Consider the following 16,808-nt stretch of genomic DNA (forward strand, 5'->3'; position numbering starts at 1 on the left):
CGCTGAAGACATGGAGCACACTCAGGGCCCCAGCTGTTCTGGAGGCTCTCTGCTGTCTGCAGGGTCACTGGACTGAGTAACTGCAGGTCCCTCTGCTGTTTGACACCCACACACATGCATAGACACGCTGCAGAAGACACAACAGGACACCCATGCGCATACATGGCTTTTGTCACACAATAGCCAGTTAGCCTTGCACGTACATTACATACACACACACTGGACACTGGAGGCAACTTGAAAATAAGCACAATGATAACCAGGTCATTTGAAATGAAACTGATATGTTTGAAAAGACTGACAGAAAGTCTGCATGTGAAAATCATTCTGTACAGCAGACTGGGTCACCATGGTGACATCACTTGACCACTAGAACATTTTTTCAACCACAGACAAAAGTGGACAACCATATCAAGATAAAGCAAAAACAAGCTACAAAGTTTTATTCTGTGTAGCAGGCTAGCTGAGTAGTACATAGTTAGTACCAGTTTAGAATGATAGATTGATTTTCATTTTTATCTGCATTTTATTTATATCTTTCATTTTTGGTTCTCAGAAATGTACCCTAGGATCTCCTATGTATGGACCTCCTATCATATTAGAAGTCAGATTCAAATTTGAAGATTTTTCTTTACGCCAGTGAACTTCATTCCTGGTCCTGGCAGGTAGCTGGGTCTACGGGTTTTGTTGTTTACTCGGTATCTCATCAATCAATTAAAGCAGTTGATTACACAGTTAAGCCACCTCACCTGGTTTCTTGGGTCTGAATTCGTTGCTGATATTGAGGCGAAAACAAAAACCAGCAGACCCTGTGGCCCGATTGGACCAGGAATGCAGATCGCTACTTTACTTTATCATCCGAAACTCGCTGCTGATGTGTGAAAGCATCCCTGTTTTCTCATTGGCTACCTCTGCGTGTGGTGTGACAGTACACAAGTATGTATTCAAAACAAGGTGTCTATAAACAGTGTTGTGGAATGTGCCTTTCGTCGAATATAGATTCTACTGAGCTGTTTCATTGTGTTGACGCCCTTAAGAGAGGTGCCACTCACTCCCATCTCTTCTTTCTCAAAACTAGCCCGGGGAGGGCATGACTCATAGCTGGGAATGCATACAATGAAGCAAGAGCGAGAGACATTGATACTCTCCTCGTAATTACTGTAGCTGTGAAAAATCACTGCAGCCGAGAGGCACGTAGAGGCCCATACGAGGTCACAAGCAAGGCCAGGAACTGAAACTGTAGGGAAAAAAGCAGCACATAAAGGCTGCGAAAACAAAGCAATAACCTTAAACGTCCTCGTAACCGAGGTGTCCATATTGACAGTGGCTGCTTAGTCACAAGTGCATGCGGTCATTTTACTTGCTGAACAAATGCAGAACTGATAGATGTCTCCTGATATCACTGTATATTCTGTCTATCGTATAAACATGAGAGGGAGTTCCATATAGTCATAACAACACACAACAATGCATTATTAGGCTTTCATTGCCAATTTTTTATGTTTTCATTTAAAAACAGATACAAACTTAACACAGTTATCTGAAACAACAAATACATCTAAAATCATGAGGGGATGCCTACAGGTCTTTTATAATAATTTAATACTATATCAAAGAAAATCTTTGAATGCTTTTCAAATAAATATATGTGTAATTTAAAGAAAAAGATATACAACATAACACATTTAGGAAATTATTTTTAGTTTTTCCTGTAAAATCAAAGAAACTTTCATTTCCTCCACACCCTTCTTCAACCAGTGTAATGTGCTCTCTATAGCTAGTTCTCCTCTACATTCCTGAATTCCACCTCCATCCTTCATTCTGTCCCTCACTGCCATTGCAGCCGGTTTCCTTGGTCTACTTCACATTAATACCCACCCCCCCACCCCCCACACTCCCTGCCAATGAAATACGTTTTTGTTGGTTATTACCGTGTGAACCTCCCTCTGCCATGAAACTTTCAGATGCTTTGATTCAGTTCCATATCTTTTTATCCCAGGGCTCAGCCAGGAGTAAGAGGTCAAGTTTCCTTCAGTGCCAAGTTGCCTAGTAGTGGACCTTTAAGAGCCAGAGCTGAAGACCCTGCTTGTGTAGTTTGCACCTCTTCCTGTGTGTGTGTGTGAGACATCTTCAGTTATTCACACTTTGAAATCATGCCTGTTGAGAATACGGTGCAAAACCGCCACTCTTTCTCTGGCTCTTCGACCCTCTGAGTCGAAAGTATAGCAAAGCCATTTCTGCGTCTCCTCTTTAATCGGCTCATGAGTCCTCTGAGGTCAGAGGTCCGGTTCGTGTTGTCACTTCCCCTTTCTCATTGCGGTCTGAAAGGCCGATTCAGCACCACGTCCACCGGACCAGGTGGAAGTTTCTTAATCAAGTTCCAAGCTTCCAACCGCCGCAGTCCCTGCATGGTCTGACCTTCAATTTCCAGGAGCTCATCTCCAGGAAACACATGATCCACTGGGCCCCCTGAAGGAGAATGAAGGGATAAGGTTCAGGATGCGGAGCACATGCAGCAAATAAAGACTTGTTCTATCCAAAGCAAAACTATGTGCATGTCCCCTGTGCTGAAATGTGTTGATAGCCTCGTTCTCACCTTGGAAGAGCTTTTTCACAGTGAGGGGTCTATCTCCTGTGTTGGAGCCCAGTCCCCCCTCCAGACTGAAGCCCAGGTCTGTGCTGAATTTGTTCAGCACCACTTGAATTGTCCTGCCTGATGGGGGAAAAATTTGGAATGAATCACCCCTGTCCAGCTTGTGAATGCCAGTGAAAACCGCTACACGCCCTAATCTCTTTTCAATGTGATTTGCATTAAACCGTGTGCAAGCCCAATCCACCCGACCCCCCTCACCCTTTTTTGCAGTGTGCTGGTCAACCGCTGCCTGACAACAATCAGCACTGTTTTTCTTTGTCTCAGTGGCGCCCCCTTTCTGCAGCACCACAACAGCCATGGGCCGAGTGCGAGCCCTCCTCAGAATGCGCAGCGCCTCCCAGTGGGCGGAGTCCTTCAGCGCCGTGCCATTAATGGACAGGACCTGGTCACCCTCCCTCATTGAGCCCTCTTGGGACGCCAGACCAGAAGGAAACACTTTGTGAACCTAGACAAGATTTTAAGAAGTTCAGCTTTACAAAGGCAATCTTCTATTAAATCTTCTAGATTATATTGTGTATGAAAAACATAGACTTCCTATTTGGTCAGTGTCTATTGCATAACTAAATTTTACAAATATATTAAAAAAAGGTCATTATTTAATAATATTTTAAGAATACAAAAAACAATTAACAGTTGCAGAAAACGTGACCATAATGCCTGACTGATACTGACATTTTATTTTGTATTTAGGAGCATATACAGTGCTACACTACTGCAGAGTAGACGCAGGGTGCAGGGTGCCAGACTCACGGTGATGGGCTTGTTCTGATCCACTCCTCCAGCAACAGTGAAGCCCAAACCACAGCCCACCTCTTTGTGTAGCACAACCACCTGCACGTCCTCATAGTTCTGAGTGAGCAAGGACCACACAAACAAGAGCGAGAGAAAAGCAGAACGTTAGGGGAGACTGGGTGTAAATTGGAGCTCGAGAGTGGGAGACTGATGCCTTAATTTTGTATTTTATTCCCATAGGATATTAGGCAAATACAGCAATTTATTATGCACATATTTATGTTTGAACAAACTAGTGTGCATGTGGGTGAGTGTGTGTGCTGCATATTTTTGTTACAGAACAGATGACGATGCATACCAGTAATAAATCTTTCCTGTAAAATATGTAAATTTAGACACAATAACAGATTTTTTGTGAGGCTGTGAAAGAGCATAATGTTTAAGAAGGCATTTTGCACGTTCTGCTTTTAGAACTAAGGTAGAACCACTCATTGTCTGAAAGCAGGCCAGGATTTACCTGCAGAGTCTCCTCTCCTAGACCCTTGACTTCGTCCAGCAGCTGATCCAGCTCTTCCGCGGGCATAATGGAGATGGAGGAGAGCGCGGAGATGTCTGAGCTGAGCGAGGCTGTGCGGTGTGACAGGCGACCTTCCACGTCCATGTCGTCTGGGTCGTCATCCTGGCCCTTGTAATCCAGTGCTCCAAAATTACACAGGTCAGCCAGGCTGCGCGTGAAGAGGTGGATTATGGGAGGTGAGTGTGAAATCCATGCAGAATATGATGGATGAGCCAACTGTGTATTCTAAAAGTTGTTCATACTGAAATCTTCTGAGACTGAACTAATTTTATAATTATTTAAATGCATAAATTCAAGATGACTCACAAAGCAAAAGGTTACAATGGGGGAGGATCTACTATTTATTAAAAAATGAAGAAACCCTGGGTAACATTGTGCACTGGAAATTTCTTCACTGAGTCGTTCAACATAGTGACAGTACCCACCTGACTGAGAAGCTCAGGCGATCCGATTGGCTCATGTTGCTGGTGATGGTCACCGATGATTCTCCTGAGTCTGAGTCATAATTGGAACCTTTCTCTGTTCCTTCATCATCATCATCATCGTCCCACAAATCTTCATCGGAGCTCCACCTGGCCAAGGCGGCACCGTAGGACTCCTTGGGGCCCACGGCCTGGTTTTGGTGAGTCACTTGACTGTAGAGTTGAGGATCAGTGGAGGAGGAGCTTGTGGCTGGGTGAAGGAGGGAATTCCTTGGTGCTGACTCTGGGGCTGGTGTGGAGGAGGCAGATGGAATGCCGTTGACCCTGCACACAGGAGGTGGAGCTGCTTCTGTGGTGCTTCGAGTGCTTGCTGAAGTTTGAGGTATTCTTTCTGAAGCTTTATCAGGACATGTGCTGCCAGAAGTGCCATAGCTCTTGTTGTTGGAAATGAAGGGTGATCTACTGGAAGAGTTAATGCGCGTCTTGTCCCCCTTGTCAGTCTCAGATATATTTTTTGAATCACAGGTATTCTTGCCACTGATATTTGTTATGCCAGTGACTCTGCCAACCCCATTGGAATTGGAGTTGTTGTAGTTGGTTTGCAGTGTGGGCATCCGGTCTTTTGTAATAACTGGCTTAGAAATCTCTCCTTGTTGTCCTGATGCATACTTAGTTTCATGTTGGCTGGCCCTGGAACTGTCTGGCTCATCTGAAGGAGCTTTGAAATCCCTCTGTGGTTCTGTATTGATTGTGGAGTTGTAAGAAGCATCTTTATAAGCACTCCATTTTGTTTGTTGGGGAAAACTGATCCCACTATCCAAGACCTCTCTTCCTCTGCAATCTCTCCTCTGTTCCCCTTCATCCACAGAAGAAGACCTCACCTCCCAGTTTCTTCTCACCCCTTCATCAGCCTCTCCTCTCCCTACTCTCTTAAAGTATTGCTTCTCTGCTGGGCCCACTGGTCCTGGTCTTCTTATCCCACCCAAAGCTTTGTCTGAATTACTCTTCGTAACCCCTAACACCTCCGTAGGGTGGTCAGGTACAGACAATGCCCTCCTAGACCACAGCTGGTGATAAGGAGGCATCGACCGGCTCTGTTGGGACAGCGTCTCAAATCTGTTGATCTTACTACGCACGTTATCCGAAGACGTGGAATCAACCCCTGTTTTAAACTCTCCATTTGGCCTGTTTCCCGGAACCCTGGGTGTACTGTTCAGTCTAAAAACATCATCCTGCTCTTCACCCTTTTCCTTATGTCCCCTCCAGTTTATTGGCTGGGATGATTTGAGTGTAGGTTGAATGACTAAGCTATATTCAGGTCTGCCTCCTGGAAAGTCTGCCAAGTCTTGTTTTGACTCTTTGTTCACCCCTCCCAAAGCTGAACTTGCTGGCTGTGATACTGATGCCAGTTTCATTTTGGGGAGCGAGTCCGAAAATGAGTCCGTTCCTTCACAGAATTTCACTGCAGGGCTTCTCTCAGAGAAAGCCTTGGCTTTGAGCGGTTTGGGCTCCTTGGTTTTGCTGCAGCTTTGCTTACTTTCCTCATGTTTTCTTAGCTTCCCTTCAGTCTTTCTGTCACAAAACCCTCCCTCATGCCTTATCTTGTTCCTCTCCTCCTCTCTTTCTGGATCCAGATCTGACCCCATAACCTTCATTTCCCCTTTTCCTTTTTTATACTCCCTCTCTTTCTCCCATCCATCTGTGACAGCCTTGGACTGAATAGTCTGTGGAAGATCTTTAACAGTTATTGCTGCACTGTCTAATGTAGACTGTACCTGCTGTTGAGGTGATGTGACCTTCGGTGTGCTTATCACAGATCTGGGTTTAACTGAGAAAGGTTGACTGTTCCTGCCTCGGTCTAATAATCTGTAATCCTTTTCGTCCCTCTCAGTCAGTGAAGTCTGAGTTTGCTGTAGTCTCCTAGGAGATCTGTCCCCTGACCATTCAGACCATGCCATGGCTCTGTTTGAGCTCCTCAAACTGGAAATATTGCTTCCATCGTTACCATTTCTGCAAATCCAGGTACTTCCTGTCTCACAGTCTTTCTTCTCCTCTTTGCTGTACCTGCGAGGGAACGTTCCTCCCTGCCTCCCCTCGTATGGCACGCCGATCCACTGACGTGGCGGTTCTGACACCAGCACGGGGTCATTCGAAAATGAGCTGCGGCGGTGGCTCTGCTCGCCCCCCTTCCTGTACTGAGACAAGTCCTCAGCAGGCAAAGAGTTTCGCTTGATTTTCAGCCTTTCTGAACCAGCATCACGTTTTGTGCTCATGTCTGATGTCACTGAACCAAAAATAAATTTGTTTGAAGACACATCCCCAGCTATCCTTCTTCCGCTCTGGTGAAGGCCCCAAACACTGATGTCCCCTTCGACTTCACGGTCACTCAATCTTGGTTTTATCCGAGATGGCAAAGACTGACCTCTATTGTCCATCTGCAAAGGCAGTGACACTGGTCTGCTTCTTCTTAAAATCACTGGCTGGTCAGCAGACACGATCTTGAGGTTCTTCAGTTCTACTTCCTCACCTAAAATGTACTCATTGATCCTGGATGAAACACTTGTACAATTTTGGTCCAATTTCTTTGTTGTTGGGGTAGTCATGTTGTTTCCACCTCTGCCTCTCTCGAAACTTTCTGATCGTCTGGGTAAAAATCCACCACTGTTATCCCTGTATCCCTGTAGCCCTGTCCTTTCTCCCTTGTCCATGTGAGATACTCCACTTCCCCAGTCCAAACTCTTACTCCTGTTTGAGGAGTTCACCGTCTTCCACTCTGACCTCCCCCTCCTCCCTGTCCCCTGCCCTGATTGGCCACCTTGGCTCATGGGATCTGTTGGTTCAGGCTTCACTTCACGTGTGTAATCAGTCCGTCTCATTTGTTCAGGAGCCGTAATTTTTGGCTGGTTTGGGTTCTTTGGCCAGGGCTCACTTTTGGATGTAATCCAGGTATCTGGTATTTGTCTGTTCATCACCATGGAGACCTTGTGGGTGGGTGTTCCCACTGCACCCTCCTGACTGTCTGCTTTGCTCCCCCTGCTGATCTCAGTGCCAGTCCCAGGCTCAAAGATACTCACAAGCTTCCTCAGGTCCTTCTGCTTGTTCCGAGTGCCCAAGTCGAGGGAAAGGCTTTTGGCAGATCGAATTCTAAACCTTGGAGCTGTAGACTGCACAAATCCAGCTGTGGGGTGGGTTTCAGTTTTTGCTGGAGAGATTCTGGAGACCTGTTCTGCATCTACAGGTGCTAGAGCATGGTTGCTGGATTCAGGCAACAAAGTAGATTCCAAATACAAGTCCATCTTTACGGGAATCACTCCCCTTGTTATCAGTAAATCCAAATTGATAGCTGTTTGTAACCAAAGAATAAAAGGGTAATTGAAAACCGAGTCCCCAACAGTGTGAACCAAGCATTGAAGTCCTTGTAGCACTGCTTAAATCATTCCAGAAGTTACAATAAATCTGAAACCTTTTTAGAAATTAAATTTTAAGTTTATTCCATGCACATACCAGGTTTTTATATCGACATCGGCAGATCTAGTGCTCCTTCTGTGGAATTATGTTTTCCCTTTTTGCTTCTCCTTTGAATCTCAGGCTGCACGCAGTATTCCAGCCAGATTGGCTTCTCCTGAAGCTTGGATGCACATGTAATATGCTGCTGCTGTTTTTTGTACTTCTGCTCATTTCTTCCTCAGGGTGCCTTTAGTATGTAAGTCCCAACACAACCTCTTTCACTTTCTTTGTTGTTGTGTGTTCGCTTCTTTTTGGTTCTCGTCTTTAGGTTTTCTGGTAGAAATGTTGTGTTCACCAACGCCCACGGCCCTGCAAAAGATAGTCATTTTCTTGAAATCCCTTCCTTAAAATAACCAATTGAGTCTCAGGAATGCTGGGATAATTATAGCCGGGTCACTCTGGAGCAACACCCCACAAAACTGCAAAAAAACGAATTACTGTGCAGTTACAAAACAAGGTCGTTTCTAACCAATAGGCAGACATCACGGTTATGACAGCAAGAGAATCAGAGAAGAGAGGGAAGAGTGAATAGTGAGGCTGAGGGAAGGATAAAACAAAGTGTGACTGGTTACAGTATTAAAGGATCAAATGCAGTCATTACATGACATCAAAAATCAAAATATGAAACCAAACATACCTCAAATTCTGGAACTGCTGCCCGAAACTGACTTTTTCAAGAGACAAAGCTGCCCAACAAGGGCCTAAGAATAGCACGTCAATAAAATAACAAAGTACTGCACATGCCTTAAACAGAAGCAGACAGCATTTTTTGGGCTGTATGTCATTAATACTTCCAACTAAACCTGACTTGCAAGGAAGGCAAAGAGAAAAATTACAGCATGCTACATGTAGAACTATGTACCCACTTCCCACACTGGCAACCCCAGCTCCACTGGCACACACCACTGAATCCAGAGTACATGGCGAAAAAGTGTGTAATTAAATGTGAGCATTTTCATACTGGAAAGGAATTCTGACTGAGTGACTGATAGTGAACAGTAGTTAGGCATCACATCAAAAACACAGCAAAGATTATTCACTTATTTTGATGGTTTTGTTGTTAATATATCCGAGTTATATATGAGAATTATGTAGGTGTATCAAATTGTTCCAAAAATTATACTTCACCTTAAGTCAAATACAATGTTTAAGCTATACATATATTCCATTCAAGATGACAGCATAAGCGTATTCAGTTGCGGAATTTGTATTCGTAATACATTCATCTATGCACAGAAGATTGATACTGTATTCATTTTAATTCCATCAAAATGAACAGAGGTATATTAGAAAGTTTGACAGCATGTTTTGTTATAGCACATTCGAGGCTGTCGTGCCTCTCATTAATGCACAGACACCAAGTGTTGGCTTACAAGGACACCTGTGCTGTTCTAATCGTTACTTCCCTTCCACTTCAACTGACAAAATACGGTTACTCGACACACCGCCAAATTCTGAAAGGAAATGCACAGTACCTTTCAGCGACACATCCTTGCGGGGGCTTGTTCCTTGGTTTCTGTCCCTCAGAGAGAGACAGCGAGAGAGGGAGAGCATATTCCCCTCATCCTCCGCTTTCTGAACTCTTCTGTCATTTTTGTACGGTGCATCCGAACAGCAGTGTGAAACCTGTCCCACTGGTTCCTCCTCTTTCCCCCCCCCCCCCACTGCATTGTTTCTCCCTCCCTCTTGCTTAGTCTCACAGAACAGCATTCCTGACACAGGTCTCTTTGTGGTTCAGCTTACAATAGGCGATAGATCATTTCCTCCATGCAAAAACTGACACGCCAACTGAGAGCATGCTGTTCAAACCAGTACGTGACATTTAGGGCCAGAAATACTCGCGATAAACTGTTCAATCACGAGAGGCTGGCGTTTTTTTTCTTTCTTTTTTGTATCATCACGTATTTCTGCATCCAGTTTCAGACCTCATTTAACCCTCTTGCTTGACCTTAGCCTGGGGCAGGGATAATATGCATGTACTGGTGAGAGATTTGAGAGGGATGGAGGGAAGAAAGGAAAATAGAGGGAAGGGTAAAGAGTAGGACATGATGCAAGGGAAGACGAGGGAGAGAGAAGAGGGGGTGGAGGGCTGTGTGTGTTGGAGGGGGGGGGTGTCGGTCCTGGAGGGCTGTGGTCTGGCAGGTTTGCCAAGTCTTCATCCATAACATGAACTGATACTGGGAGCAGTTTCTTACAGAGAGGGATGGGGAGTTTGTATTACCCCCTCTATGAAAAAGGGGGCACACTTAAAAGGTCATGGAAAGATAGTGGAGAAAACAGGTAGCAGGTGGGGGGGTTTACAGAATGAAATGGCAACTATCAAGGTCTCTAAGGAAATTTCATAAGCAATAATTATACAGTGTCTTCCTGAAGTTGTGGTAACAGTAGAGTGAAATTTCTTATTTTTGCTATAGAATTAAGGCATTCGGATTTGAGATCAACGGATGTATTATGAGACTAAAGTCCAGACAATCAGCTTTTATTTCATGGTATTTGCATGTATATGTGTTTTACCATTTTACAGAAACAGTTGTTTTTGTGTTGAATCACCCCATTTTCAGCTGTGCAAAAGTAAGCGAATGGATGCTTGACAGGTGCTAACTGATGCTCACGCATTTCTTTTGCATGTATTTTTGACATATAAAAGAGCAGTTGGTATTATAGTCTTGGTTTTAGCCTTTGTTTTGATCTGTGGAGATTGCATTCAGTCAGAAGGCATGAATGACCAGAGAACTAACTATGGCTGAAAAACAACTAATCTGTAAGAGAGCGGAGAGAACAGAAGAATTCATTTAGAAGGATAGCACAGAACCTGGATATATCAAGTTCTGCAGTTTGGAAAGTATTGAAAAAGAAAGAAACCACTGGCGAAATAAACACTGCACAGAATGGCCCAGGAAGACGACTGCAGTTGATGACAGACAAATCCTAAGCAGTGAAGAAAAACCCAAAAACAATGACCAGTGACATCACCAGCAGTCTGAAGAGCTCTGGAGGGGAAATGTCACAAGCCACAGAATACTTGGAGAGCAGATCTATAGAGGTTAGACTGCGAGATGCAATCCCCTCAGCAGCAAGAATTGAAAGGTCAGATTAGAAAAACGCAGACATGAGTGCGTTTTATGAACCGATGAGACCAAACTAACCTTTACCAAAGCGACGGAAAGCCGAGAGTGTGGCGAATGACTCCTCCTGGAGAAGGCTCACTCGTCGTTATTAATGATTAATGGAGGATGGCAGCAGTAGGACAAATTCAGAAGTATGCAGACATATTTTAGTCTGGCTATGCACAAAGTAATTCCTCCATCCTCATTGGTCTGCGCCTTATCCTGCAGACACACAGTCTACACAACCAAAGCAGTCATCAATGGGGAAAAGTGAAGTCTTGGACTGGCCTAGTGAGTCACCCGATTTAAATTTCGAGCATGCAATTCACTTGCTGAAGAGGAGACTGAAGACAGAACCCCCAAAAAAAAAAAAACAGAGATCAATTGAAAGTGGCTGCAGAGAAAGCATGGGAAGGAGATACCAAACCAAACCAAGATACCAAACGTTTGGTGCCATCAATGGGTCATAATAATAACTGACTTCAGGCAGTTATTACTTTTATGGCCTATGCAACCAAATAAAAGACTTCATTGCTCTGATTTACTTTTAAGTTCATCTGATAACTTAAATTTGTAGAAGCTGAAAATGGGGGGACTCAAAGTGAAAACAGAAGTTTCTGTAAAATGATAAAACATACAAGTGTAAATCCCATGAAATAAAAACAAATTCTGTACTTTTGTCTCATATTCATCTTTTGATCATTTCACTATCGTTACCATACTTTGGGAGGGCACTATATATTTTTCACACCATTATAAAACTGATGACTGACAATGTTGGTGATGGAAAGGCACTTCCTTCCTGGGGAGACACTACTGTGAATGATTCAACGTATCTTGTTTAACAAGGTCCCTGCACTACTAAACTGAACCAAACCTTAAATACATACACTTTACACTTTTAATGACAACCCAATGACATATAATTCCTTAACTCAGGAATCTCTCGGTATAGACCATTACTACATATTAAAAAATAACCATGATCCATTTAGTTTATTTCCTACATATATAGCTTTGGGGTTTAGTACAATCTTTCCAAAAGCATTAACTGCCAACTCCATAATCCAGTTTGTCCTCAGTTTAGGACATCTTTCACAAATCTCGCAAAACAAATGTGCACAATGTCCAGCCTGTCAATGTTCAATATAGCATTAACTATGAATTCATGCAGTTTTCATATATTTTTTTTGCTGAAAAATCTCAGTAACCACAATGAAGATGTGACCTTAATTATCAATTGACCAAAGGGAAAACTCTGAAAAGAAACTTTCTTTCAACACAAAATACTCTTCTCAGGATAATGTAAACAGGAAATGGTGTTGACGATGTTAATATTAGGAGATGAAAGCGCCATAAGTGAGCACATTAATAGCACACGCCAAAATGAGATGCACTGGTGAAAACACCAAACGGCTTCTCTCATAACAAATCATTTCCTCTTAAGAGGTTTGCGCCATATTTTCAATTTGAAACTTCCCCCAGTTCTGCAACCGTTATACATGCATTTAACACTTTTCTGAAAGACATGGCGCCCACAGTATGTTTTTTAATCATTTGGCGACGCTACTTCAATGCATTACCTCGAGCTCCATGGTGGTAAAGTATCAATGTACCATTCTTCATTCTCATCTCACACTGCTGAAGTCAGCACGAGCCTTGTGGGTTTAGCTAACGTTCGAACAGCGACATTTAAGGAACATGAAATACCAGTTCTGTTGAATAACTCCTGTATAATGATGTAGAATTTCACATTTGAGTGGATTATTTTTTTTATAAATGAACCCATTCATAAATACTACAATCAAAGTAGGCGGTACAAATGCAAAGATATAAAAGTAAAGCACTATACCTTTGTGCCTTGTGGACTTCTTGCATCTGCAACATCAACTGAAACGAAAGCAGCAGAGAACCACTTCCTGACAGCTTCACAGCAGTGCACATGCATGAGGCACTGTGCTCACGGGCACCGTCTCTGTGGGTATCTTAAAAACAGGCCACCATCTGCAGAAGCTGATAACGGATATCCTGCCCCTACTAACGGTAATCTCCTCTTTATGTCACCTATGTGCATATCCAAAACCCTCATCTTAGGACGTTTCCTCAGGGAGGCTAGTTACTAATCGGAGGTGAATCCGCATTCCACTGGAATCGGTCAGTTTGCTTTCTCATCGATTGACACAAGGAATGGACACTGAGAGGGCTGTTAATGAAGCGACCCTGTCATTGAATGCATGAGCTTACCTGTGCAGTCAAAACCAGTTCAAACTGTATGCTTAATTACCTGGGGCTGGATGAATCATCTTGCACTTGGATCAGCAGAAAAAAGTGAATGCAACTTTAAGGCATCGGTAATATGCAAAGGTCCACTTTTCCAAGATCCAGGAGTACACGGATGAGTTAATGTTTTAGCAGGTTCATGCAAATTTTAAATGTTACAAATGTATGCAAATTTAATCATTTATTTTTCATGCAAGCAGCTAGGAGTTGCATGAATTGCGAAACACAGATTCCTAAGTCTGGCATTCCTAGTTTCACTAAATTGTTGGCAAAAGTGTGCCGTTGTGATTTACAAAACGCTTACATACGACATTGTCACTTGAATCAAACATCATAACACCCGATGCGACAGCCAGAAAGGAGACAGGCTGTGGTTTTGCGGGTGGCAGAACAGTCAAAGCAGCCAACTACAGCCCTTCCTCATCCTGACTGATCAAGGGTTTAGTGGAGTTTATTCATATCAGAACGGCACCGTGCAAAACTACGCAAATAAGATGAATGACAGCCGAAGGCAAAGTGAGCAGTTGTGTAGAAAAACAAGCACATGCCATGGTTTGATTTGTACGTCTCTGAGAATTATTCACTTTATTTAAACGTCTTAACCCTGCCCATCCCAACCTCCCTCCCTGGTGACTTTGACCATTTATGAACCCAAAACAAGGAAAATTACAAAAAACCTCAACTGCTTCCGAGATAAAAACCAAAACAAAAACGCCTGCTATAATTACAAGCAATGCAAGCTTTAAAAATACATTAAAAAACATTCACATCCCTATGATGAAAACGTCTTTTCTGGTTGATTTCCTTAATATTTATATAGATGTATATATATATATAAATATATATATAGTTTACAAAATAAAAAGGAAACAAAAAATGTAAGTTGTGAGAGTGAGGATCTGGAGAATACAAATAAAAAATATTAAGCCATCAAACAAACCAGGACTACAGTACTTCTGTGTGTTTTTATATATACAAGTTTATCCATTTAAATTCTTTTTAAACGCACAGTACAAAAAAGGTCACTGACAAAAATGCAGAAAAAAAACATTACAATTCTGTCCATTAATCAGGGCTTTTAAGTATCCTAAGTAATAATAAGAGGGGAGATGGGAGAGAGGGAGGAATAGAGAAGCACAACACGTTTACATGGGGTGGCTGCCGGTCGATTCCACTCGACACAGAAAATGCACAAATGAACAGATTAAGTGAAGGAAGCCCACCCTGCGAGAACTGATTCAAATGAAGTTCAAACTGACAACTTGATTTCAGGGCAAAGGGGGAGGGGGAGGGGTGAACTGGCTACCAGGGTAAATAAACACAATGAACAGGTGGAATAGAGAAGGCTGCAATGTTACCGCAGCCCAGTGAAGGTAAGCATATGGAAGGGGGGAGGGGGAGGGGGAGGGGGGGTGGAATCTGCCCGCCCACATTGGCTTCCATAGGAACAGTAAGAACACAGGAGCAGGACTCCACCCCCCACCCCCACAAAGGGGAGGGGCCTGGAACAGTTGGTCAGCTCCCCTCCAAGTCCAGTCAGTTCACAGCCACAGGCACACATGCACACCACTTGCTTCCACATCGGGGTGCGTGCACACCATATAGATATACATGAGATATGCTGACCTTTAATGTAGAGAATCTCTCTGTAAAAAACAAAATCTGATAACATCCAAAAGATGAGAAGAAAGAAATTAAAATCATTTTTTGTTTTTTTTTTTGGGGGGGGGGGGGGAGGGAGAAAGGCTAGGAAAGAGAAGGGGAGAGCTACGGGATGGGGGTGTGAAATCACCAGACCCCCCCCCCATCCTCTCAAGCCTCTCCTTCCCAAAATCAGTCAAAAACCAAAAAATAAAAACAAAATGCCTTCATAGAAAAAAAAGGTCCAAGTGACATACAAGAGGAAGAGATGTTGAGGGCACCAATTTTAAAAAAAGGTCTGTGATTTACCCTCCTACCCTCTCTATTACACACCCTGCTCTCCTGCCACAACACCCACAGTGTGGGCGCTGCCGCAAGGCTGGCTCCCTGTGTACGGCGACACCTGTGGCCATGGTGGGAACTGCAGGGGAGGAAGTTGGCGGGGTTCAGCAGGGGACACTCCAGGGCAGGCGGGGGGGGTCAGGCTTGCGTCGGGCTCAGACAGGTGCTGCTAGTTAGCCCCCCAGGTGTAGCTGTTGTAAGCAGACTTGTTGACCTGTGACTTCTGCTGAATGGAGGAGTTCTGGCTACGCTGGCCAGAGCCGCTCTGTGAAGTGGAAAGAGACAAGAGCGCGGTTCATATCCCAACTGCCACAGTCCCCTCCCTCAACCCACTGGCAAACAGTGTCTGCAAGGGAACGGGGAGAACACCGACACTCCAAGCCCAACTGTTCTTTATCCTTCTCTTTAATACAACACAGGCACAATCTCACAAGTTTGCATTGTATATAGACACATTAACAAATACACCATCAAATATGAGACCCCAATGTAACGGTCACACCTTTTAAAGTACAAACACAGAACTACAGGCAATTAAGTGCTGGAAGAGGATTCAAATTCCTTGGCTATGACATCAGCAGGGACACACTGGGGAAGTACTGTATGCTGCACTAAGGATCATTCCAGGGTTTAGCTAAACCAGGTTCCAAACTCCCAGCAGATTCTCAGCTCTGTGTTCCTAAGGCTGAGAGTTCAGTCTCCCCAACACCGAGGCTGAAACGTTTCAATTTGATACGCCTCATGAATATTAATGTAAAAGGGTGTGACCAAGCACAATACCGTGATAATGGGAATGAACCATGTTTCCTAAAATGAGTTCACATTAAAGGGGCTTCACATGGTTGTTAATGTGAAAACACATTTTAGGAAACAATGGAGACAGAGCACGTCCAAAATCTCCCGACACAGATCTAGCCCACCGAGCCTCACGGGTCACATCAGAGCTACGCTCATTATACACGCTGCTTATAAAAAGAACTCTAAACTCAAATGACTACTACTTTACTTTTTCCAGCAATGTGCAATTATCGGCAATAATGAGCGCAATTAAATATGAACTACAGCTCCCCCCACATATCTAAAAAGATTTTTTTGTCCTAGTATATCTATTTGCGTCTGAACTCTGCAAGAGCCAGCTTGCCAGTGGTGTCTTATTCACTAGTGAAATATCCCATTGTTAATGCTTTGCGTTGAAGAATAATGGGTCACCCGTCTCTCTCATTCGCAGACGCAGACACACACCTCCCTGCTACCCGTCAGGCTAACAGAAAAGCCGAAGGCTATGTGGATTACTTTTTATGATTCACTGCATAAAAACTAATTTTAAACTTTTCTGTAGTGATTGCAGAATACAGTATAAGAGCAGCAGTGTAGTATGACAGGTAAGGAACTGGTCTTGTAACCTGAAGGTCACAAGTTCGATTCCTGGGTAGGACACTGCTGTTGTGCCCTTGAGCAAGGTTCTTAACCAGCATTGCTTCAGTATATATCCAGCAGTATAAATGGAAGAAATGTAAATGCTATGTAGAATGTTGTGCAAGTCGCTC

At 43.6% G+C, this 16,808-nt stretch overlaps 2 protein-coding genes across 4 annotated transcripts in view; both read right to left on the reverse strand.

Annotated features, from left to right (window-relative positions):
- Positions 1-1,470: 1,470 nt before the first annotated feature.
- si:dkey-92i15.4 (uncharacterized) lies at positions 1,471-13,443 on the reverse strand. 3 transcript variants are annotated; one of them, XM_064353710.1, is made up of 7 exons: positions 12,851-13,443; positions 4,388-8,200; positions 3,903-4,110; positions 3,404-3,502; positions 2,852-3,098; positions 2,597-2,713; positions 1,471-2,469 (listed from the first exon to the last, which is right to left on the reverse strand). In XM_064353710.1, exons 2-7 carry the CDS (start codon positions 7,678-7,680, stop codon positions 2,312-2,314), a joined length of 4,122 nt encoding a protein of 1,373 aa, XP_064209780.1. In that variant the 5' UTR covers positions 7,681-8,200; positions 12,851-13,443; the 3' UTR covers positions 1,471-2,311. The 3 variants fall into 3 exon arrangements, with proteins under 3 accessions (XP_064209780.1, XP_064209790.1, XP_064209798.1); XM_064353720.1 differs by lacking the exon at positions 12,851-13,443 and adding an exon at positions 9,367-11,693; XM_064353728.1 differs by lacking the exon at positions 12,851-13,443 and having other exon boundaries at positions 4,388-7,727; positions 7,889-11,693.
- A 388-nt stretch (positions 13,444-13,831) lies between these two features.
- LOC135264834 (ubiquitin-associated protein 2-like) overlaps positions 13,832-16,808 on the reverse strand; it is a 29,832-nt gene continuing 26,855 nt past the window's right edge. The window contains 1 exon segment of the mRNA XM_064353743.1: positions 13,832-15,526. Within this exon segment, the coding sequence (XP_064209813.1) occupies positions 15,431-15,526 (96 nt within the window). The 3' untranslated portion in view covers positions 13,832-15,430.

Source organism: Anguilla rostrata, chromosome 1 (assembly GCF_018555375.3).
Source record: "Anguilla rostrata isolate EN2019 chromosome 1, ASM1855537v3, whole genome shotgun sequence".
NCBI lineage: Eukaryota > Metazoa > Chordata > Actinopteri > Anguilliformes > Anguillidae > Anguilla > Anguilla rostrata.

Coding starts and splice junctions, on each gene's coding strand:
- si:dkey-92i15.4 (XM_064353710.1), bottom strand. CDS start 7,680: ATGGACTTGTATTTGGAATCTACTTTGTTGCCTGAATCCAGCAACCAT. Junction 3,503..3,902: donor TAGGAGAGGAGACTCTGCAG/GTAAATCCTGGC, acceptor TTGCTCACTCAG/AACTATGAGGACGTGCAGGT. Junction 2,714..2,851: donor CCAGCACACTGCAAAAAAGG/GTGAGGGGGGTC, acceptor TTCCCCCATCAG/GCAGGACAATTCAAGTGGTG.